At 36.2% G+C, this 24,626-nt stretch overlaps 1 protein-coding gene across 4 annotated transcripts in view; it reads left to right on the top strand.

Moving 5' to 3' along the window:
* The window catches only part of DMD (dystrophin), a 2,197,254-nt gene that overhangs the window by 1,046,065 nt on the left and 1,126,563 nt on the right, over positions 1 to 24,626 (top strand). For all 4 annotated transcript variants that reach the window (XM_032883124.1, XM_032883125.1, XM_032883122.1 and 1 more), the window contains exon 43: positions 14,523 to 14,695. In XM_032883124.1, the coding sequence (XP_032739015.1) occupies positions 14,523 to 14,695 (173 nt within the window). The remainder of the gene's footprint in view (positions 1 to 14,522; positions 14,696 to 24,626) is intronic.

Here is a 24,626-nt window from a genome sequence, read left to right as displayed (position 1 = left end):
CTGAATTTTAAGCCAATCATTTAGGAAAATGTGTGGCAAGATATCCACAAGTAATTGAAATATCAGTAACATTTTACATTCACTGAGCTTCCATTATATGGTTATGACAGGCAGTAGGATACAGAGGTTGGTAAAGCACTAGATTCGAACATAAAAGACAAAAATTCACATACCAAATCTGACTCTTTCTGGTTGTGTCCTTGAGCAAATCACATAAGTCTCAGTTTTTTTAACTTTGAAATTAGATTCACGATAATACCTGTCACAGCCTTTTCGGCAATTCCATTGCGAAGATAATGAAAGCGTGTGGGATCATATGGAAAAATTCTTGTAAAAAGTGTGAAATTATTTAAGTTTCACGATTTTAAACCCATATTACCTCATCAAATATCTCAAATCCTAAAAATTATTATAAATTAAATTTTCATATAAATCTTAAACAAATGATCTTTTAAAAGGTAGTATACCTTATACAATTGCATATCTATATGTAGAAAACTTTAAATAAACTTTAAATAAAATGTTGACAACAACATAAAATATACATAAAGTTATTTCCAGATTTGGCAAATAGCCTAAAGGTTAAAAAGTTTTGACATCAAAGAGAATACACGTAGGTAAAAAAAAAAAAGACAACACTTGTTTTTAACAAAACCTTCTTTTAGAGATTCTTATTTATTGTCAGTCATTTTCCTTTAGTATATTTCCATTGCTAAGTATTAGTTATTTGGGGATAAAATTTTCATTCTTCTAATAATTTTAGGTGCTAAATAAGTAACTCACTGTTTTAGATTTCTCTTGAGGATGTGAGAACTCGAGATCATTCCTAGTTTCTATGCACTATGGCTTTTACCAAGATTAGGATGCTGTTTTTTTAGGTTGCTTTGTTGTTTTGTTTTGTTCTGAGTTTTGTTTTCCAGTGAAATATGTTGAATTCATTTTTATCCTACTCTTTTTCAGTAATTTAAAATTCATTGTTCAGATTTCAGAACTCTGACTTATTAACTACTTAAAATCATTGACATTGCAATTCTAATTGAAGAATGAGTTCTCCAGTAGTGTTTGTTTTTTTTTTTTTTCCTTTTCTTGGGGTTCTGAGATTTCTTTTTGTTATTTGCTTTTTTTTTCCTTTTGCCATTTAGAAAGGCGAGTCTGTATTCATTTTACTGCTTAAATTGGTAATCATGAGCACGTTAATACTATAATAGCATTCATTTGAGCTTTATGAATTGACATTATGTAGATCAAAATGTTCAAATATTGGCAATTGCATATAGTTCAATCTAATTCAGTGACTTTTATCCAAGTATGCTTATTTCTAAATCCTAATGCGTATTGTTAAACATTCAAAAAAAAAACCAGATACTTTGTATTGTAAATCACATATAATTAATGGATACCAGTTATTACAAATTCCCAAGTTTAATTTGCCCAACCTTAGACAAAAGATTAAAGAATGGTTTCATCATTAGGGATCTCTGTTGGACTTTCAAGAAGGTAAAGAGATGAAGAAGAATGTTAGGGTCCTCCTTCTATATCATGTTTTATTCTGTTGTTCTTAAATTTATGTGTTAAGGTTTAGCTCAGAACAACTATATGAAACAGTGGTTTTGCTTTCCTATCTCCCATCTAAAACACTGTAATAGAAAGCATATTCTCCTAACACCAACAGCATCAATCATTCATCAAATGGGCAAAATATTGCCAATAGGTTTCCTATTTTTCCAAAATAGTGTATTGTCATTTGTATTAATTTATACAGATTTAATTATATCTTGTATAGCAGTTATCTGTGTACTTGATTGATTACTCAAACTGGACTTTCAGTGCTTTATCAAAATAATAAGATGCTCATGGTGGCCTGTGTATACAGGATAAAAGGGTAGATAGTGAATACAGGAAAGAAAAACATCCCGCCCACATTTTGTAATTCCGTTCCTCAGTGGTAATCATTTCTTTGAGGTTTCCCTGGATTGCTGTATTGCCTTACAATTTTTCTTCACAAAACCTACTTGCCTCTCCTAAGCTCAGTTACACGAGCCATAAAAGCATGCCCTGGTTCTAAAAATACTGGAAACATAGAATGCCATATGTCTCATTTTGAAGAGAAATAGCATTTGCTCCTCTACAACTCTCCTTTGCTATGTTCAGGAGCTGATTTTTCAATCAAGATATTCAATAAAGTGATTTAGACAATGTACACAACCCAATACACAATGTACCTATCGCAAGATGACTTATGAAATTGTTTCCAGTTTAGCTGATGCTGATGGACTAGAATCATTGTCTTTGAGGAATACTCAGGGCAGCGAGGTGCAGGTCTTACATTTTTCCTTTTGTTCTTATTGATGCTCTATTGCATCTGAGAAACTTGGGCAGACATGATTCTGAATGAAGGACTTGGGTATCTGAGGTATTGTGAGAAAAGCATGGAGAAACTTAGCCAGGAAATGCAGATGGCCTGCTCTTCCACTATTTACTCTAACAGCTAAATAACAAGTAAAAGTAAAATAGAATAAATAGGGAAATAACTGAATATCTCACAACATCTGTTGGGACCCAAATGCCTATCTGCAATGGTTCAAGAACAATGTAACAAATCTTAAGGTTCAGTGATTCCATTCAAATTGGATTTTTATAAGCTCGTTAAGATTCAGAGCTTTGACTGTACTCTTCGGTTCAATTCAACAGTTATTTATTAAGGCCCAAATAATGTGTTTAACACTCTAAAAGAGAAATAAAAGATTTGATCCCTGCACTCTGGTAATTTGTAACATTAATTGGATACAGGTATCATAGTGATACAAACAAGTGGGAAAGACATAATATGGGCAAAATATAGTATAAGGCATAAGTGTAAACAAATCCAGGAAGAGGAGAAAGCAATGTAGAGAGCTAAAACAGAATAATTTTACAGAGGAGAAAACTTTTGAATATCTGTACTTTGGATATATTTGGAATTTTGACAGTACTAATAGCTACCACTTATTCATTATGTCCCAGGACATGTTTTAAATTCTTTGCTTGTGGTAACTCAAATGATCATCACAAACAACCCTATATAGAAAGTACTGTTATGCCCATATTCAGAATTTTCGAAGCTGGAGATGGTGGTTTGGGTCACAGTGGTGGCGGGGTCAGATTTTAGATACATTCTGGAAGCAGAGCTCATAGGATTTGGTGGACACTTGCATGCAGGTTGGTCAAGATGGGACTCAAGGGTAACATTAAGAATTTTGTTGTGGACACCTGAAAGAAATGGAGCTGCCATTTAACTAAATAATGTGAAAAATTGCAAGAGGATCAGGTTAGGCTGCAAGATTTGGCATAAGTTTAATTGTCATATGTTAAGCTTAAGATGTTTATTAGACATCCTCATAAATATCAAAGAGACAGCTGGATATATGTAAGTCACAGTTTAGGAGAGGATCTTGATTAGAGATATACATATGGGAATGATTAGGAGTAATTTGTTAGCTCTTCTTCACACTTGTTCTTTTCCCAGCCCTCTTTCTTTCTAATGACACTTCTGTAGACAATCTCAACCATTCCCACGACCTAAATACCAGTTTGACACAAATGGATCTTACTGGTGGGTGTGGGAAATGGCATAAGCAAGATGCCAACATAGTATCATAGACCCACTGCTGATAGCGCCCAACAGAGGGGGCATCCAGCAGATAAAGGGACTCATTTAATGACTGACTCTGCTTAAGGCCACAGCAAAGTGTTTTCAAGTTAACAGAAATAGGATGACTTTGTCTTTCTGGCTGACCTTCATATCCCTAGTACATAGAATATGCCTGGCACATGGTAGGTTTTCAATAGTTACTTGTTGAATTAATGAGTAGGACAGAGGTAGGCAGAGAAGTAGAGAAAAAGCTGGGGCATAGCAGAATGAGGTAAGACCAGGGAGGCCAGGGCTGGTTGATGAGGGCTATGGTTAACAGTAGTGACTGCTGCAGGGGTGGGAGAAGTTGCAGTGAGGAATCTATTGGTGAACTAATAAATAGAAATTTCTTTCAGGAACTAATGTGAATTATAGGTATTTATAGGCATCTGCTCACATGAGTCACTTGGAGGAATGAAGCCTGAAGAATCACTGGAAAGCAATTTTAGAGGAATGGATGGATGGACGGATGGAGAGAGAGAGAGATTTAAAATGAAGTTCATTATACTTGAAACTAGAATATCATCATATGGAAGTCACTTTTAGGGGAAAGTACCCTAAACAATCAATTTCATACTTTCCATATTATCTTATATGTTTCTAACTCTGAAACTATATTGTTTTAACTTTAAGATAACCTTTTTCCCCTTATGGAGACATTTTTACTAAGGCAGTACTGGCATAATTTGAAGCAAAATTTTAAGTTTCTGAATATGTTAATACAAACTTCAAAATAGAAGACACAATTTCAGATTAATGTTTGTATATATACCTAAAATCAATACATTTTAAATTCTACCTTGGTTAAGAGTTTTAAACTCATGAAAGTGTATTTGAGGTTACTCTTTGGTATAAATAAGACTAAAGATGCTTGTAAATTATAGGCATCCTTATTTTTTAATTCCGTGCTGAAGTTTAAGCAACTGCTGAATTGAATTTTATATATTGTAAGTGTGAGATGCCCACTAATTTTCATGACCACAGAGAAAACAAAACAGAAATGATACTGTTTTAAGTACTAGAGATCATAATGACACTCTGTGTCATATTTCTGAGACAAAGAATTTAGTGGCAGGTAAGAAACAACATTGAAATTCCAATAATTTTTTAAGTTTATTTTCATCTTGTTTGCAGTAAGTTCAATTTATCAAATACCACCATCCCCTCTTCCAGCCCTGTTCAGTTTCCATAGTATCGACGTTGACATTTGTACAAATAGGTTTACCATTTAGGTGGATAAAAGCATGCTCTGTAATGAAACATTCTGGCAATAAGGGAGTAGTTGCTGCTTTACATTAAATAGAAGAAAAACTGAACAGCAGAAATCTGTCCACTATGATAGAGAAGAGAACATAGTGAAGAGTTACTTGAGGCCTTTATCTCAACCTGATTAATTGGGAAAAAAGGTCCCTTGTTTGGGTCCCTTGATACATGGTCTGTAGTATTTAGTTTCTCTTTTTAACCCATTAAAGGCACTTCTTACCCAGTACTTGAATAAACAAAGTACTTCTAGGTTCAAATTGTTTGTGTTATGAATCCCTTTTAAAGACCAATTCTCTCTAAAGGGAGACTTGTGTTTTTAAATATCATTTGTCTCCAATTTCGGACTTTTCATGTCTTATCAAGGGACTCTTATTTTAAACCACTAGCTTTCCAACTAGAAATCTGACTTATAACAGTGTAGTTCATAATCTTCTTTTCAAACATATTTATTTATTTATTTGAGAGAGAGAGAGAGAGAGACTGAGATAATGAGAGAAAGCGTGAGTGGGGAGGAGAGGGAGAAGCAGGCTTCCCGTTGAGCAGGGAGAGTGACGTGGTGCTGGATCCCTGGACCCCGGGATCATGACCTGAGTTGAAGGCAGAGACTTAACGAACTGAGCCAGCGACCCAGGCACCCCAGTTCATAATTTTCTGTTTTTCCTTATTTGACATAACTGGACTTCATCTTCCAGTTGTGAAAGTTACTATTTTTTCTCTATTAACAGTGTATAAATAACAGTCTTATTTAACTGACTTGATTCCATAAAGCTGAGTTACAAGAATGCTATTTTAAAATATTAGGGACTTAAACTATACACAGTCATGTACAAATGCCTTCCAGAAATTAAAGTTTCCTTTCGCAGGGATAGTGACTAACATGCATCTTACCCAACTGAGATAGAGGGTGGGTAGGTCAGTTCAGAGGGGCATGTCAAAATAAAGAGAAAAAATAACTAAAAAGTGGTTACTTTGTGATTTTGCTATCATGTTTTCAGGTAATATAAGGAATTATTCAGGGGTAGAAATGAAAATAATATATTCTGTACTGATCCTAGTGATTTTTTTAATCACCATAGCAACTACAGGGACTATGGTTTCATTTTTAGAGGGTCAGAAGCTATAAAGATCACTTATTTCTAGAGAAACTAGAAGAGTAAAAAGCTATAAAAGATCTCATCTCTGGCTTTAAACTGTGGAAACTGCTACAGAATTTTCTTTGGTGCGTGTACCATTTTTCTGTGTGCAGTGCCTCAGGGACAAGAGCATGTGTAGGGACTTTAAAAAGGATTTCCTGGACTCCAGCCAATTTTGACAACATTCTCTGAAAATACACCAAGGAGCTATTATCTAGATATCCAGGGAATGTGACATCCCCTGCCCCAGTTTTTGCTTTTTGCTTTTCTCATTTAAGATAGAAAGTTTTCCTGCCTTCACAACATGCTGCCCAGCATTGCTGAAACTGTTTATAACTCGATTCTGAGAAATTCTACCACTTTCTAGAGAACTGGGAGTTCTCCAGAGATTTGGATTAAAATCAGGAAGTTTTGCAAGCTCAGATCCTCCGAGTGAGAATGGATGTACCTATTGTGTGTGTGTGTGTGTGCATATGTGTGTGCATGTGTGTGTGCACGCTCATACACACATGCCCCACATCAAAGCCAGAAACAGATAACTTTTATTCTGGTGGGGAAGATCCTCCTTCCCTTCTCTTGCATTTTATCCACCTTGGAGATCACAGCTATTTATTTTAAGTAAGTGGGCTCCCAATGTACAGGGAAATGTGGCTGGTTACCTCAGCATAAATTTAAGTAATCAGGCTGTCTGTCACCTGGATTTTGGTATCAAATGAAGGGATTGTCAGAGTTCTGGATTGTTGCCCTTGGGCTGGCAGCCACACTAAAATGGAGTCGATGACTTACATCAGTAGGACATGAGCCAGAGCAAGTGGTAGTGAAATCAGGCAGCCCAGGTCAATCGAATTCACAGAAACAGCAAAGAAGTCACGTTGGTACCTGTTCCTAGCACCCAACCTAATCAAGCTAGCAGGATAGCCCTAACCATTCTACCCAACGCTGTAGGCTCAGAGCTCTCAGAAGATTGTAATGCAGTTTTGCCAGGTGAATAAAAGAAAAGAAAGCATATGAAATGACTGTTTGACTACAGTGACTTCTAGGGCACTGATAACATATACCAGATCCATTCTGTCTTTTTAAAATTTCTGTTGCATTATCACTTTTGTTTTTATTAGTAGTAAACTTTTCCTCAGTAACAAAGTGTTTTATGTCAAATAAAGTGAACTGCAGTGTAATACTAAGCCATTTTCAATTTTGTAGTGAAAGAGGATGACAGTGGAAGACTGTTTGCTCTGTCCAGATTTTTCACACTTTGAAGATGGTGGAATTGCTCCAGATAAGATCACCCAAATGACTTCCTGGATTGCCAAGTTCCCTATTCACTCCTGTTCCCAGCTGCACTTGGCTTGTTGGCAGTTCCCTCTCTCCTTCCTGATGCTCTTCCTTCTCTTCGTTTTGAAATACTTTGCTTTTCTGGCTCTCCTCCTAGGTCTGATGACAACTACTCTTCGGGCATATTCATCTTCTTCCTCAGCTGTTCCTTTCCATGGAGGCTCATCCTTAGCCAACCTTTCTTCTCACTGTTTTATTCTAAAAAACTTCTCTGAGCAATTTGAACACCTCTTGTGCAATTAAATAACACCGAGGGGTGTTATTCCAGTGATTAGCTATTCTGTATGTAACACTTGGTAGAACATAATTTTAACCCTTATTCCTCTAGATAAATAATCTTGTGGTTTATTTCTATGTCAGTGTGCCCTCCTTCCCCTCACATGGTAATACGTGACCTGTCAGATAAATATTATTACCACAGGCTTAAATTGAGTTGCTTAAAAAAAAAACCAATGAAGCCTCCCTATTGTAAGGTGTACACAAACTTGAAGACAACATCCGGGAATTTTAGAAACAATCCCCTTTCCTCCCACTCTCTGTCTCTCTCTCTTTCTCTCTCTGAAATTATTCATATCACCCATAACCATAGTGTTTTACCCAGTCTCTACCTGGGAACTCAGATGCTTTCTTTTTTTTTTTTTTTTTGGATCCTAACAGAAGCACTGACTTTTACCCCTTACAACTGATATTCTCTATATCCTCACTTGCTTCTATAGCTTCGTCCCCGACCAAGTCAGGTCTTCATGCACCACAGCCATGAAGTCTTAGAATGATGCAGGAAAACCTCCTAAGATCTACCCAAAACCTCCTTCCTGATGCTCTATGTGACTTGTAGAGTTTGTTCAAGACTGCCTCCTAGGAAGCTATAGGCTCAGCAACAGCCCCTTACTATCTGGTCTGGTCTCCATCTCACACATGGTTAAAATCCACCCCAATTTTTTCTGAAAGTAGGAAAAAACTTTCCTTCTATTGGCACTTATTAAGGTTTTATATTACATTTATCTATTCTGATGGAAACCCAAGACCTATGGATCAGAGAACACATCATTAATTACTCAAGAGCATCTTAGCACTAGTGCACATGCCACAAATCCCCATGGGGCAATGCTGTGAGAGCTGCGAATTTATCTATGTATGCAGGACTCACACTAAGGGAGAGAGTCCCCAGATTTATGGGTAACAGAGTTTATGCAAGGCAACTGGGATATCTGACAGAAAAAGTGAAACAGAAACAGAGACCTTTGGTCAAGGGGGTAAACAGATCCTGTTCAGAGAGAGGAAAGGTCTAGGTCTCTTATCCTCAGACTATAAATTGGCACATAAGCAAATGGATCTGGGAAAAGTGTTTCCAGATCTTTCTGGTACATTGCTCTATTCTGAACACTAAGGTATGTTTGCTATTCAGTCATCCTTTAACCCAGATGATGGTGCTCTTTGCTCAGAAAGCTCAGACCATGCAGAAATGTGAAAAGAGGAGCACCTGGCTGGCTCAGGCAGTTGAGTCTCTGATTCTGGATTTTGGCCCAGGTCATGATCTCAAGGTTGTGAGATTGAGCCCCATGTTGTACTCCACGCTGGGTGTGAAGCCTGCTTAAGAATCTCTTTCTCCCTCTCCTTCTGTCCCTACCTTCCCCTAACTTCCATGTACTCTCCCTCTCTCTCTCTCTAAAAAAGAAAAAAAAAGGAAGAAAACAGAGAAAGAGAGAGAGAGAGAGAGAGAAGGAAAAAGGAAAAAGGATAAAGGAAAAGAAATGTGCAAAGATGTATGACCCAATAATAGTCACCATCTCATTTCTCTGCAAAATCTGATGCCAGCTGCCTATTGGATATCTACACTCTATGCTCCAAAGCTTCTCAGTATGATCATATGCAAAACTGAACTCAGCACTTACACACAGAGAACCTGTTTATCCATCTGAAATCCTTTTACCCAGTGACACCACTATTCATCCAGGTGCACAGGCCAGAAGCTTGGGAATAATTTGAGTCTTTCTTCTTCCTCACTCAATATATTATCATGGAGTTCTGCCAAGTTTTCTACCTAACCAACTTTCTCAATCCAACTCAAATGTGAATACCAACTAGATACTTAATTATCTTGATGGTTTTAAAAAAAATTAATTTCTTTTCAGAGCCCCAGAATTCATTATTTATGCACCACACCCAGTGCTCCATGCAATACAAAAGCCCTCCACAATACCACCACCAGGCTCACCCAACCTCCCACCCCTCTCTCCTTTAAAACCCTCAGTTAGTTCATCAGAGTCCACAGTCTCTCATGGTTCATCTCCCCCTCCAATTTCCCCCAATTCCCTTCTCCTGTCCATCTCCCCATGTCTTCCATGTTATTCCTTATGCTCCACAAGTAAGTGAAACCATATGATAATTGACTCTCTCTGCTTGACTTGTTTCACTCAGCATAATCTCTTCCAGTCCTGTCCATGTTGGTACAAAATTTGGGTATTCATCCTTTCTGATGGAGGCATAATACTCCATTGTATATATGGACCATATCTTCTTTATCCATTCATCCATTGAAGGGCATCTTGGTTCTTTCCACAGTTTGGCGACTGTGGTCATTGCTGCTATGAACATTGGGGTACAGATGGCCCTTCTTTTCACTACATCTGTATCTTTGTGGTAAATACCCAGTAAGTGCAATTGCAGGGTCATAGGGAAGCTCTATTTTTAATTTCTTAAGGAATCACCACAGTTTTCCAAAGTGGCTCTACTAACTTGCATTCCCACCAACAGTGTAAGAGGGTTCCCCTTTCTCCACATCCCCTCCAACACACGTTGTTTCCTGTCTTGCTAATTTTGGCCATTCTAACTGGTGTAAGGTGATATCTCAATGTGGTTTTGATTTGAATCTCCCTGATGGCTAGTGATGATGAACATTTTTTCATTTGTCTGTAAGCCATTTTTATGTCTTCATTGGAGAAGTGTCTGTTCATGGCTTCTTCCCATTTTTTGATATGATTATCTGTTTTGTGTGTGTTGAGTTTGAGGAGTCCTTTATAGATCCTGGATATCAACCTTTTGTCTGTACTGTCATTTGCGAGTATATTCTCCCATTCCGTGGGTTGCCTCTTTGTTTTGCTGACAGTTTCCTTTGCTGTGCAGAAGCTTTTGATCTTGATGAAGTCCCAAAAGTTCATTTTCGCTTTTGTTTCCTTTGCCTTTGGAGACATATCTTGAAAGAAGTTGCTGTGGCCGATGTCAAAGAGGTTACTGCCTATGTTCTCCTCTAGGATTCTGATGGATTCCTGCCTCACATTGAGGTCTTTTATCCATTTCAAATTTATCTTTGTGTTTGGTGTAAGAGAATGGTTGAGTTACATTCTTCTACACATATCTGTCCAATTTTCCCAGCTCCATTTATTGAAGAGACTGTTTTTTCCACTGTATATTTTTTTCCTGTTTTGTCGAGGATTAGTTGACCATAAAGTTGAGGGTCCATATCTGGCCTCTCTGATCTGTTCCTCGGGTCTATGTGTCTAGACAGTAGGTTCCAGGGGGATTATTTGTACTCCTTTCTTGCTTTTGTATATATTTGAAATTTTCCATCACAATTACTAGATGAATCATGGTTTCCCATGGGGTACTGACTTGCATTCAGAATCTCTAAAGCACATTATTAAACATCTCTAGCCTCTGTTTCCTGACCAATCTTCTTCTAATCCTCTACATTTCCAAAAAGTCAGCCAAATATGACTTTTCGTCTTCCCTTTCTTTGCATATGTGTTACCTAGTAAGCATAATGCCCTTCTCACTTTAATTACTCAGCTATGTACACTCCAAATTACACTTCCTTCATGAGTTCTTTCCTCAATGTGTGACCAAATATGGTATATGATTCATTCCTTCTTTGAACTCCCATAAAAGAATAGACTTAGAATGCTCATCAAATTCCTTCTTGTCATCTAGCTGGGGCTTCTACAGTATTATTTCTTCCTTCATTTCTCCAAACCACACCCTCTCTATCTACCACAATAAGGTCCATTTCAAACTTCTTAAAAACAAACAAATAAAACTGTGCTTCACCTACCTTTGCTTCCTTTGTATTGATCCTGGTACATGGTAGAACTCAATAATGTTTGCTCAATTGACATGTCTATAACAATTCAGATGAGCAAAATAATCAAATTCATACTAGTAAGACTAGCCATATATATACTTTTTAGCATTTAAAAAAAACAATATTATTAAAGATGTGTATTGCATAATGAACTTGTGGTTTTTTTTAGTTTTTTTCCCTTAAATATAATAAATTGGAAGGGGAGGTGAACAATGAGAGACTGTGGACTCTGAAAAACAATCTGAAGGGTTTGAAGAGGTGGGGGGTGGGAGGTTGGGGGAACCAGGTGGTGGGTATTAGAGAGGGCACAGATTGCATGGAGCACTGGGTGTGGTACAAAAACAATGAATACTGTTATGTTGAAAATAAATTTAAAAATGATGATTAAAAAAATAAATAAATAAAATTACATTAGGTTGACCTAACAGATCCAAAAATATATATATATAATATAGATGAAATTTTTTTAATTAACTTATAGGATACAGTAGTTTGTTCATTTATTCAACAAAATACATTGAGTAACCTACCATGTGCCATGAATAGGTTTAAGTTCTGAGAACCCAGTAGAAATTTAGACAGACAACATTTCCTATACTTATAGGGTCTAGTCTAGTAGTGTAGAGAGACTGGTAGATATATAATTTAATGTTAGTCATAAATGTCAGGAAGAAAAATGAAGAATACAGGGAATACAAAATTGTTAGGGCTTCTATTTAAAATAGAGTGGTAGAGAGGGCTCTTCCTAGATGAGAAAGAAGTGAGAGTACTAGTCATATAAATGTCTTGGAGTGAAAGAATATTTTTGGCAGAGAGAACAGCAAGTACAGAAGAAACCTGGAAGCAAGAGAATGCTTGGCATTCTTGAGAAACACAAAAGGTTAATGAGGCTGAAACATTCTAGACTCAGAGGAGACTAAGAAAAGTAAGATCAGAATGGTAGACAACATACAACCAACATACAGCCAAGTCATTTAGAACTTAATAGGCCATGGTAAAGATGATGACCTTGATGAGGAGCCATTGGAGGACTTTGAACAGAGTAGAAATATGACCTGATTTATGTTTTGAAAAAAATCTTTTTGGCTCTTGTATGGAGAACTGTAAACCGTAAAGACCGAGGAAGCAGTGGACAAGAAGGTGGAAGAAAAACCAGAAGAGTTCAGGTTACAGAAGCCAAATGAAGATAGAGTGTTAAGATGGAGGGAGTTATATAACATATTTTGATGAAGACTGTGAATTAACCAATGAACCTGAACATGTTGAAATCACTGGAATTCAGGGTTGATGATTTTAATAAGTTAGTCATTAAGAATTGCAGCACTATAGTGTATAATGGGCTGATATCCAAGTTCTATAAAGAACTTCTCAAACTCAATACCCAGAAAACAAATAATCAGGTCAAAAAATGGGCAGAAGACATGAACAGACACTTCTTCAGAGAAGACATACAAATGGCTAACCTATACATGAAAAAAATATTCATCATTTTTAGCCATCAGGGAAATTGAAATCAAAACCACATTTAGATACCACCTTACACAAGTTAGAATGGCAAAAATTGACAAGACAAGAAACAAATGTTGGAGATGCTGTGGAGAAAGGGGAACCCTCTTACACTCTTGGTGGGAATGCGGGTTGATGCAGCCACTTTAGAAAACAGTGTGGCAGTTTCTCAAAAAATTAAAAATAGAGCTACCCTATGACCCAGCAATTGCACTACTGGGTATTTACTTCAAAGATACAGATGTAGTGAAAAGAAGGGCCACATGACCCCCAATGTTCATAGCAGCAATGTCCACAATAGCCAAACTGTGGAAAGACCCAAGATGCCCTTCAACAGACTGATGGATAATGAAGATGTGGTACTCATATACAATGGAATATTATTCAGCCATCAGAAAGGATGAATACCCAACTTTTGCATCAACGTGGATGGGACTGGAAGAGATTATGCTGAGTGAAACAAGTCAAGCAGAGAGAGTCAAGTATCACATGGTTTCACTTGTGGAACATAAAGAATAACATGACGGACATTAAAAGAAGGAAGGGGAAAATGAAGGGGGAAAATTGGAGGGGGAGATGAACCATGAGGAACTATGGACTCCGCGAAACAAACTGAGGGTTTCAGAGGGGAGGGGGTTGAGGAATGGGTGAGCCTAGTGATGGATATTAAGGAGGGCATGTATTACATGGAGCACTATGTGTTAGACACAAACAATGAATCATGGAACACTACATCAAAAACTAATGGTGTATTCTATGGCGACTTACATAACAAAAAAAAAAAAAAGAAGAATTGCAGGGTTGATCTATAATAGCCAAATTATGGAAACAGCCCAAATGTCCATCAGCTGATGAATGGATAAAGAAGAGTTAGTATGTGTGTGTGTGTGTGTGTGTGTGTGTGTACATGTATATACATATATATGGTATAAAAAAGGCCATACATTTATGTGGTATAAACCTGTACTCCAGAGCCCATATATATACACGTATACACACACACTCTGTCTCTCACACACGATGGAATACTACTCAGCCATAAGAGAGAATGAAATCTTGCCATTTGCAATGATGTTGATAGAGCTGGAGGGTATTATGCTAAGTGAAATAAGTCAGTCATTGAAAGACAAATACCATATAATTTTACTCATATGTGGAAGAAACAAAACAGATGAATATAAGGGAAAGAATAAAAGGGAGAGGGAGGCAAACCATAAGAGAGACTCTGAACTATAGACAACAAACTGAGGGTTGCTAGAGGGGTGGTGTGGGTGAGTTAAATGAGGAGATGAGGATTAAGGAGGGCACTTGCTGTGGTAAGAACTAGGTTTTACATGCAACTGAAGATTCTCTAAATTCTACCCCTAAAGTGAATATTATATAATATGTTAACTCACTAGAATTTAAATAAAAACTTGAAATACAAAAAAAAAAGAATTACAAGGCTATTTGTTATTTCTGATGTTTATAAATTTCCTTTTATCTCTTTCCATAGACAGCTGATACATTTCTGATGTATTTCAAATTTTCTATATCACAGAACATAAAGGACAACTTGCAACAAATCTCAGGTCGGATTGACATCATACACAATAAGAAGACAGCAGCATTGCACAGTGCCACCCCAGCAGAAAGGGCAAAGCTCCAGGAAGCTCTCTCACGGCTCGATGTCCAATGGGAAAGAGTTAACAAAATATACAAGGACCAACAAGGGTAGGTAACACTTTTATTTTCCTAAATTACTATACCTGTTTTCAGAGAAAACTCTGAAGTTCATTTCAGTGTTCTCCATGGAAAGGTAGGGAGGAAGAAAAGAAGAATTGTTATTATCATTGGGAAAAGGTAAGTGAAGTGAGAATCAATAATGGTGAACAGACTAATAATTTGAATTCTAGAAATTATTCTGTACTGGGGTTAGTATTATGTTGGGGCACTATATTACTTTCTAAAATTTCACATAATGTCAAATAGGTTTTGTCATTTATTGAGGTGGCTCAAACAACTGTACAGTATAAAGTACATATCTTTGGTCAAATCTGTGTCCTATATATTTATAACAAACTGATATTTAGATTAATATGTTTGAAATAATAAGCTATCAGTGAAATGTTGATTTTCACTTACCAGTTGTATTTTGAAGGTTTTGTCATTTAATTGAGGTGGCTTAAACAACTGTACAGTATAAAATGCATATCTTTGGTCAGATCTGTGTCCTATATATTTATAGCAAATTGATATTTAGATTAATATGTTTGAAATATAAGCTATAAGCAAAAAGTTGATTTTCACTTACCAGTTCTATTTTGTTTTAGATTACCAGTTCTATTTTGAAGGTGATATATAACATTTTACAGTCCCCCAACTCTTTTTGCTATGAGTAATTTGTTGATTTAAAATAATTTTTCAGGGCTTGCCTTAATTAACATACCTAGCTTATAACCACATTTTCAAAAATTCACATATTCTTTAGCCTCACACCACAAGAAGGTAGAATATTGTTTTCTTTTCCTATTTTAGGTTAAAAGTAATGGAGTTCTAATGAGTTAAAACAATTTGTTTTAAAGATTGTAGTTTTAAAGATTGACAGTGTTCTTTATTATTCTCAAAGAAAACCATTTTTAATAGTTACAGGGGACCTTCCTCTTAACTGTCTTATCTGTCCATTTCTAAATATCCTTACTTCTACTTTAGTTCTTTATTTACTATAGTAGGTTTCTAAATTGATACTTACAGCAGAAATCTCCACTAATTCTAATAATCATCCCCATTTTGTTCCCAGTTATCTTTCAGCCAGGGTTGTTTTTCTAAGGTCTAAGAACTTCAGTACCACTATCTCATTCTCCTTAGAATTAAGTCCAGATTCCTTTATTGGGCAATTAAGGCCTTCACATGACCATCGTCCTTTTGTTCAGTCTCATGACTTATCAGTCCGCACCTGTCCTATAACCTCTCCGAAGTCTGTTCTACCAAAACACCTTTGAGCCAGTAAGAATGGCTATATTGGTATTGTTTTCATATATGATTCATGTATGACCGTGTATTACTCAGCCATTACCATAATATGGTGTTATAAAGCTGTACTCCAGAACCCAGTGACAAAACAAAAAGGATTTATTTTCATGGTCATGGGTCTTTAAGTTGCCTGTGGTTTGGCTGACTAAGGCTGGGCTCATGGGCAGCTGTTTCAAGCTGTAGGATAGCTGAGGCAGGCTCTGAGATATGTGTCAGGTTAAGGTCTGTTCTGTCTCTTTCTCCTGAGCCTAAAATGCAGGGTCAGTGGCATTCTCTTCTCATGACAGATCTCCAGACCGTGGACCAGATGTAAAACTCCTTTGTGGACCTGTGCTTATATTACGGGCCACTTCTGGCCTGGGCCCACGTTAAATTCACTCCCATTCCACTGGCCAGAGAAAGCCTGACATCAATAGAGGGGCAAAATAGTCTCTTCCTACAGTGGAAAGGGAAGAAAAGTGACTACCTGTTGAAAAATAAATCAAACTATTGTTGATATTTAATGATTAATAATAAAGAAATGTTTACAGCTAGAAATGACCTTAGTGATTTTATCCTACTTCATTGTTTTACAGAGGACACTAAATTACAAAGATATTAAATGACTTACCCAAATACATATTAAATAGCACATCTGCATATTTCCATTTCACCAAAATATTTAGCTCTAATAGGTTTGCATAGTGTATACTCACAATAAGTTACAAATATGAGAAAATGCATTAGACTCTTGACATTCCTAAGGCATAGGTTCTGAGACCATCACTAATCACCAGATTCATGAATGCTATAATGGCAAAACTCACCTTTATTAAATGTCATAAAGTAAAACAGACATTACTTTTTAGGTGAGGGCAAGTAAAGAATTAAAAGCCAGACTTATCTGTGACTGCTCACTCATTATCTAAGAGACCTGCGTTCATACCTTGTCTTCCCGCAAATAGAATTTCAACATGTGTCTTAGTAAAGTTGTGAATCTCCAAAATACTAAAAGTGGATTTTTTTTCCCTGTGGGAGCACAAATAGTAAACACAATGAACATTTAATTCATGAATCCTGTGTATCTATGTACTGATCCATGTATATGGATAGATACACAAATATGTAAAATAAATATTTAAGTTTTGGGGAAATTAACATTGCTGCTAAATTCTATTGTTATCTAATTCTTGGTGGGTACTCACTGCTTTCAAAAGATACCTGCAGAAAACATGTGAACATAAAGAAATAATTAACCTAAGATCCACCTAGTATTAGAGAAACATACTCCATTCTTTCTTTCAACATTTAAGGAGTGCCAGATACTCTGTTGTCTTTACTTACTTTCTTTTTTAAAAGATTTTATTTATTTGACAGACAGAGATCACAAGTAAGCAGAGAGGCAGACAGAGAGAGAGGAGGAAGCAACTCCCCGCTGAGCAGAGAGCCAAATGAGGGGCTCGATCCCAGGACCCTGAGATCATGACCAGAGCTGGAGGCAAAGGCTTTAACCCGCTGAGCCACCCAGGCACCCTTCACTTTCTTTCTGACACCAGCTTTACTATTCCTTAAATGGTTAATGAATTTGCACCATTTTCAGGAAATTACTCCCCAAGCCTAAGAGGATAGCATAGTTCAAATGAGATAATAAAAATGAAAGCAGTTTCTAGACTACACATTGCTGTACAGCCATAAGATGGCATTATTGTATAGCAACACAGTTCTTATCTGACATCAAGTAAGTGATTTTTTTAAAAATCACTATTCCTTTTTGGAATCCCATTTAGTCAGATACTTTGGGATGGCTCACCCATACACATAAGTAGTTAAATTCAAGGTGATTCTGAGCTTTAGATCTGATGTAAAGAGGACATGAGAGTAAGAGTAGTGATTCTTACAATAGTGAAATTTTAGAGCAAAATGAAGTGTCAAAAAATGGGGAAAGAAGGGTGAGGACATTAAAAAAAAATCAAATGCCATTACCAGTGATATTTCAGAAGATAAGAAATAGGAAGATAGTGCTACAGACAAGAAGCCAGATGCAAAGAAAATACATATTTTGTGAGTCCATTTATAAAGAACTCAAAAACAGGCATATTGGGGAGTTAACGGTCAGATATAGTTGTTACCTTTATGAAGAGTAGTGATTAACAAGGGCAGATCTTTTGATCTGGATGTTGTTAGCATTGATATATTTCTGTTAAGAAAGTTTATGTAATTATGCACTTATAATTTGTACTCTTTTCTCTGTATATGCTATACTTGAATGAATTTTACATTTAAATTTTTAAAATAATAAATTCTTTTTTTTAAGTACAAGAAGGACCTAACCTTAAAATTAAAAAAAAAAAAGTGTATCTTACAGAACAGCTTGTTACGTTGTTGTACTTTTGGCATTTCACCATGGACCCCGAACATTTTCTAATTGACCAGTACCTACTCTCAGATAAGTATGTGGGCACTACTGCTCTAGAGAAAGTTTTTCCAGTGTTACCACCATCATGCTGGGACCACAGGGCCACATGTTGATAGGATGCTGGGGGATAGAAAGCAGGAAGATGCTTCCCCAGGGATTTCTCCTTTGTTCAATTCCCTTAGTGCCAAGTCCAGAAAAGTAAAGCACTCACAGACTCTTGCTGCCATTTGCACTGCATGAAGGAAAATGAGACAATGAAAGAAATGAAAGGGGAGAAAACAGGAATAGAAACCAAAGAAATCTGATTTGAAGAGAAAGTGCCTTAATCATCTCTGTATTCAGACTCTAGGGAATGAGCATGTAATTCTGCAAGCCACTCCTAATGCAAGTTTCTCATAAGCATTTTCTCTTTCACTTGTAATTTTTCTACTGAGACATTCAGTAAATATTTTTCTCTCATGTCAAGGTGAGGGAAATAACCCCTACTCCTCACAGAAGGAAAGAATAATATACTAATCCTCATGTCATCACCATACAATTTTATCCTCTAAAGTGGAAGCTAGAGGGACAGATGCATATTCTGGGAGCTTTTCCAGAATTGTTTGTTTCTAAATGAGACATTCAGCTATTGCAGCATTAGCTGCCTCTTCTATTTGTCACAGAGCCATATGTAGTTGGGAAGATACATGATAAGCACATGCAGGATCCTGACGACTCAGGGAAGATTAACACTGCAGCCTTAGAATTAGTCTCTACTAAATGTAAAGATTTTCATGCAAGATTGGATCTTCATATTCCCCTTCTCCCCCCAGGTATAGGTATACATATTAATACATGATTCTACTGGTAGTTTTTGAACTTGGGAGAATTAAGGAGAGCTTAAAAAAAAAACAACAAACCCTAAACATGGGAAAGTCTTTTTGTATCTTATTCCAGAATCAATGTTGTATGGACCAGGGAAAGAATTCTCATGCATTCATTCATGGGACTGATACAGACAAAGACGTGTTAAATTGAAGAAGTGAAATTTTCTATTCGTGGCCCACTTTTTTTCTACTGTTAAAACCATGATGTATGGAGAAGGCTTCTGTTTTGGTTCTTCAGATCAAGATGTTTTTAAAAGGGGCACCTGGGTGGCTCAGTGGGTTAAGCCACTGCCTTCGGCTCAGGTCATGATCTCAGGGTCCCGGGATTGAGTCCCGCATCAGGCTCTCTGCTCAGCAGGGAGCCTGCTTCCCTCTCTCTCTCTCTCTCTCTGCCTGCCTCTCTGTCTACTTGTGATCTCTGTCAAATAAATAAATAAAATCTTTAAAAATAAATAAATAAAAGAAAATCCTTATTTATTAAGTCATTGATTTGATAGAATTCATTTTAAAAACTTAGTTATCTATGTAAAGACAATAACACATTATTTATCTCTCCATATGTATCAGAAAATATTCCTATTCATAGATACACAGGCACATTCACCAATTTACCTAAGCATTTTAGAAATATTTTTTAAATATTTTAAAGTTTACTGTTAACCTTCAAGCTTTCCCAAGTTAAGTATCTTGTTTGATATCTGTTTTGTCTACATCAATTTTTCTGATTTATTTTATTAGGTCGTGGATATCAAAAATCATGTCAATTTTGCTGGCCTGTATGATGCCCAGTATAACACTGTGATTAATAAATACTCTTTGAAGATGATGATGATGAAACTATAATTTGACAGCACTGACATTTCATATATTCCAGAAATAGATCTTCAGAACTTTAAGAAAGGCAACTTTCTTCCTGTCCTATCATTTTATGTAGTTAGCATCCAGCACACTTCACCTCTACACTGTCTCCTCTGCCCTCTGTTCTCTCTTGTGTATTTTAGTTTAGGGGCTAAGCTTCCTGAATATCACCTTCTCTTTTACGCTGCTCTGTTTGAGTGTTTATATTTCTTCCTGGGCTCTGTAGAGTCTAAACCAATCCCTATGTATTGTGAATATCTTTCACTGTCCAGTTGTTGCACTTTGCACAGCACTGAGAGGGCAATTGCAAGCCAAATAGAGGAGGTTTTGTTTGCACCCCACAGCCCAAAATGAAGTATATGATTTGACTGCTGATGCCAGTTACATGGAGGTTTTACCACCAGAGACAAACTTTAAGCCACAAAGGATTAATCCTGTATAGTTAGTGTTCAGAAGTATTTAATGTCCATGCATTCCTACTTACCAGTCTCATTAAAACAAACTAATTATCAACAAACTATACCCTTAATCTCATAATTGTTATTTTGAAACTCTGTTTAAAACATGAATCATTCAGTACTGTGTACCATTTGAATTAGATACCTAAACTAGCCCTTGATTGTAGATTTCCTTTTTTTAAAGCTTTTCTTTAAATTCTAGTTAGTTAACATACAGTATAATATTCCCTTGCTTACTTATAACCTCTTCTGAATTCTTCTTTGTTGGCAATAGTTGACAAAGGGATTGAATGGAGGAGATCTGTTGTAATTATTTAAGGAAAGGGCTTTTTGAAATGCATTAAATATGTCTGTTTCTACCTATCAGCTTCTCTTCTGTATGTTCCTATTGCTATTTCAAAGCACTCCAGAGTTGCAGAGTGATTTGCTTTTTATAATAGTAATTTCATACAGGATCATTTGCCTTATATCTTCAACATTTTCAGATTCTTATAAATCTTTACAGTTCACATCAAGGTTAGTTTAAAACTTGCTTCAAATAAGAAATTGACTAGATATAAAATTCATATAATCTTAGAGCTAACCATAGATCAATATCCTGAATCTTTTTCTCAAAGTAATTGAACATCTTTGTTTTCCAGGATAGCTGTATACACACATTTCTGTTCCTCCCCATAGATGATTCTATTTCTTCAGTGTACAGGGGCTGTAGTTGGCTTCTTTGTTATCTAAATAAACTTGTATTTTCATTACTGTCAAAGGGAAAGGGTTCTAATATAGAAACCAATTTTATGGCTATAGGACAAGCCTCATTTTGGAAATAAGGCCACTATTTAACTTTACTTGTTGTGTGTTTCTTGGCTTTGTTATATCACACATTTCCCTTTTCTAAATATACATTTTTTCCCTTCTAAATGGAATAGACAAGTTTTGGAGGAAAGCAAAACTGTGCTAAATGTAATCTTTCCAGAAAGTCTCTTTATCAATTAGAGTTTGTTTTGGCTTCACTAAGATAGAAGCATTTTTTTTTCTCCTTAAAAATGTAGGATTATGCAATCAAGGCAGGTATAATGGCTCTGCTCATTCCTGATTTCTGCTCAGCTATCCTCACGTGGTGGGCTCTCCTTCACAGGTTGCAAGATGGAGTTCCCACCACTTCTACATTCCAAAAAGGAAGATGGGAGAAGGGGGAAAGAGTGGCAAAGTGTGCATACTAATTGTCTATTAATAAAGGGTCTTGGGAGCTGCAACATTTTGGTTATGCCTCATTGACCAGAAGTCAGTCACATGACCACACCCAAGCTGCAAGGGAGGCTGGGAAATGTTACACTTATTCCTGAGTGCTATGTGTTCTGCCAAAAAAGTGTACTCTTATGGAAAAGCAGGAAAATGAATATTTGAAGAGAACTAACAGTCTCTTCAACAGTTTTTACAGAAGTCTATTTTGTTTTGTTTTTTAAGCAGCCCTAAGAAATATGTAAAATGGGTGGCTAAGTCTAGAGTTATCTCCTTCCCCTACTCTTTTATCATTTTATGAACTCTGATTTTGGTACTATCTCACTTTGGCTTCCTGAATTCTGCTAACATAAACATAGAAGTTTTACATAATTGTCAATACCTGCTTGTTCTATCCCTCCATGTTCCCAAAACATTTTCTCATTAATCAATTTTTGTCTGATTTTTCCCCTCTTTTCCAACAAAGCCATGGCCTAGCCAAGGAGAGAGATGCATAACTTCGTTGCCATAGTGCTCCTGGAGTATATATTCCAAGACTTTGACTATAGTTGGGTTATTCATAGATTATAGCAGTTTAGATTACTAACACCAAGAATGACCACTAAAAAATAAGGATCTAAGACCAAAGCAGAAATTATGACAGTGAACTGAAATTTTAGGACATCTCCTTTTCTGAGCATGTGAGATGAGCCTTGTGTAAGATTCAAGACCTTTTTTAGCCACACCTATGTGCCAGGCATGCATTCAATGTTTTATATATAAGATTGCATCATCAGGATAACTTATTTTACAGATGAGGCACTTGAGATTTAGAGGGAATAAATCATTGTCTCAAGTATCCATAGAAAGAATATGCCAGAGCCTGTTTTTTGACTCATGTTATGAACTCTCGTCTGCTGCATTCCTTGTCTTTTATACATTTCACATAGGATTTCTTGTATTTCTTGTGCTTATCGATTATGTTTTCTTCCAGAGGTCATTCTTCAGTAGCAGTAAGAGGGATACATATAAAAGCTCTTTAAAGCCCTTGTCTCTGAAACCACGGTGCTTTAAAGAGATGTTTAATATTTTGAAGGTATTATCTTCATATTCATTATCTTTAGAGAAATAGATTGTGATTCTATAAGATGCTTGGCAAAACCAAGTGGTAAAGGATCTTCTCAAGTGATTGAGGAACGCTAAAACTTGTTTTTTGGCAAGGTCCTACTCATATTCAGGACCCAGTGCAAATGCTACCATTTGGAATACTTTGCTGGTCTCAATTATTCCAGCCTCTGTGTTCCTAGAACTCTCTGTTTATATAGTTTCCTTATTGGTGCTTACCATGAATTTAAAAGTCTTACATCACTGTGTGCAACTCTGTACCATCCAACAGAGTTTTTGTTACTATAGAGTAGCAGAAACTGTGCCATACACTTCCTGTCACCCCTAAGCTAAACACAGTATAATTTTATGGTAGCTCTTCAATACATTATTTTTTTTTAATTGAGGAGACCTCACATGTGAATGACAGACTGCTCACTCAAAATAAGTTTCTTGTTTCTTTGGTTAACAAGAACTTCATTCCTATTATAGTTCATTCAACCAAATATTTATGTAGTGTAAATTTCCTCATATTTACTTTCATTTTTCCATAATAATACTGAATTATGACTTTGAAGTATGGATATAGCAATATATGATTAATATGAGGTCTTGATATGTTCTTTATGATATGTGAGAAAAGTAAACAGTCTCTCATAAGGAAAAATATACCTATTAGCCACTAAAGTCAACATAACTTCCTGGTAGAAGACAACAAATTTTTGTTTTCTGACTTACTTGCTTGTTTTAACTTCTACTATTCTGGGGTGTATGTGTGTGTGAGGTGGGGATTTGTTACCATTATAAAATTCTGACGCCTTAAAAATTTGCTTACTCTGTGACAATTGCAAATTCTAGCCTGTAAGGCAATTTTCACAAGAATTATTTTCTTATTAGTTCTTAGTTTATCCATGGACAGTCTCAAATTCCTCTTGAAAATATTAGTTTCCTCAAGAGAAAGCTGCCCATTATAAGCTAAAAATGTGGTGTTTGAGAGATTTCTGTTTGAAAGAAACATTTTAAATTTCTTTGTGGTTTCCCAAAATGGTTAGATACTTAGAAAAATAAACAACAGTTTAGATAGGCATTTTCAAATTCTTAATATTTGAATAATTTGTATATTTGTATGTTTGTATATTTGAGTAAATTTAAGATGTGTATATATATATATATATGTATATATATATATATATAGTGAATTTTGTCTGCTTAGTTTCTCTTGCATTTCTTTTCTTTTTTTCTTTCTATGTGTCTTTCCCTAATATTCAAAGATAATGCTAAAAACTAAGGATTGTTATTTCATGCCCTTTGTTTTGAAGTAATTCTGATGTAATCAGAGATATAATTTTTATGGGTACCTCGCATAAAGTAGTAGCACCACAATTAGGACATAGATGCAACTTCACATCTGTCTTATACCTTTTTCCCTATCTCCCAGTAACGTAGGAGTGACCCAAGGTAACTGTCCACTGGGCCCTTACTAAAGTTTGCCAGTATTGGTCAGTTGCTGCTGCAATAATTGTGTCTAACAAACACACCCGGAATTAACAATAAATCATTATTCTCATGTTCCTGGCTACTTTGAGTCAACTCTACTTCAGGGGCTACTTCGAGTCAACTCTACTTCAGCCTTTGGGACTATAGATTGAACGAATACATCCGACCTATTTATTTCATTCTGGGGCCAGGCTGGAAGGGCAGTAGATACTTGAGGCATATTCTTCCATGTCAGATTT

Source organism: Lontra canadensis, unplaced genomic scaffold (assembly GCF_010015895.1).
Source record: "Lontra canadensis isolate GAN:19392208 unplaced genomic scaffold, GSC_riverotter_1.0 scaffold86, whole genome shotgun sequence".
In the NCBI taxonomy this organism is placed as follows: domain Eukaryota; kingdom Metazoa; phylum Chordata; class Mammalia; order Carnivora; family Mustelidae; genus Lontra; species Lontra canadensis.
This window is presented reverse-complemented; position numbering and strand designations above follow the sequence as displayed.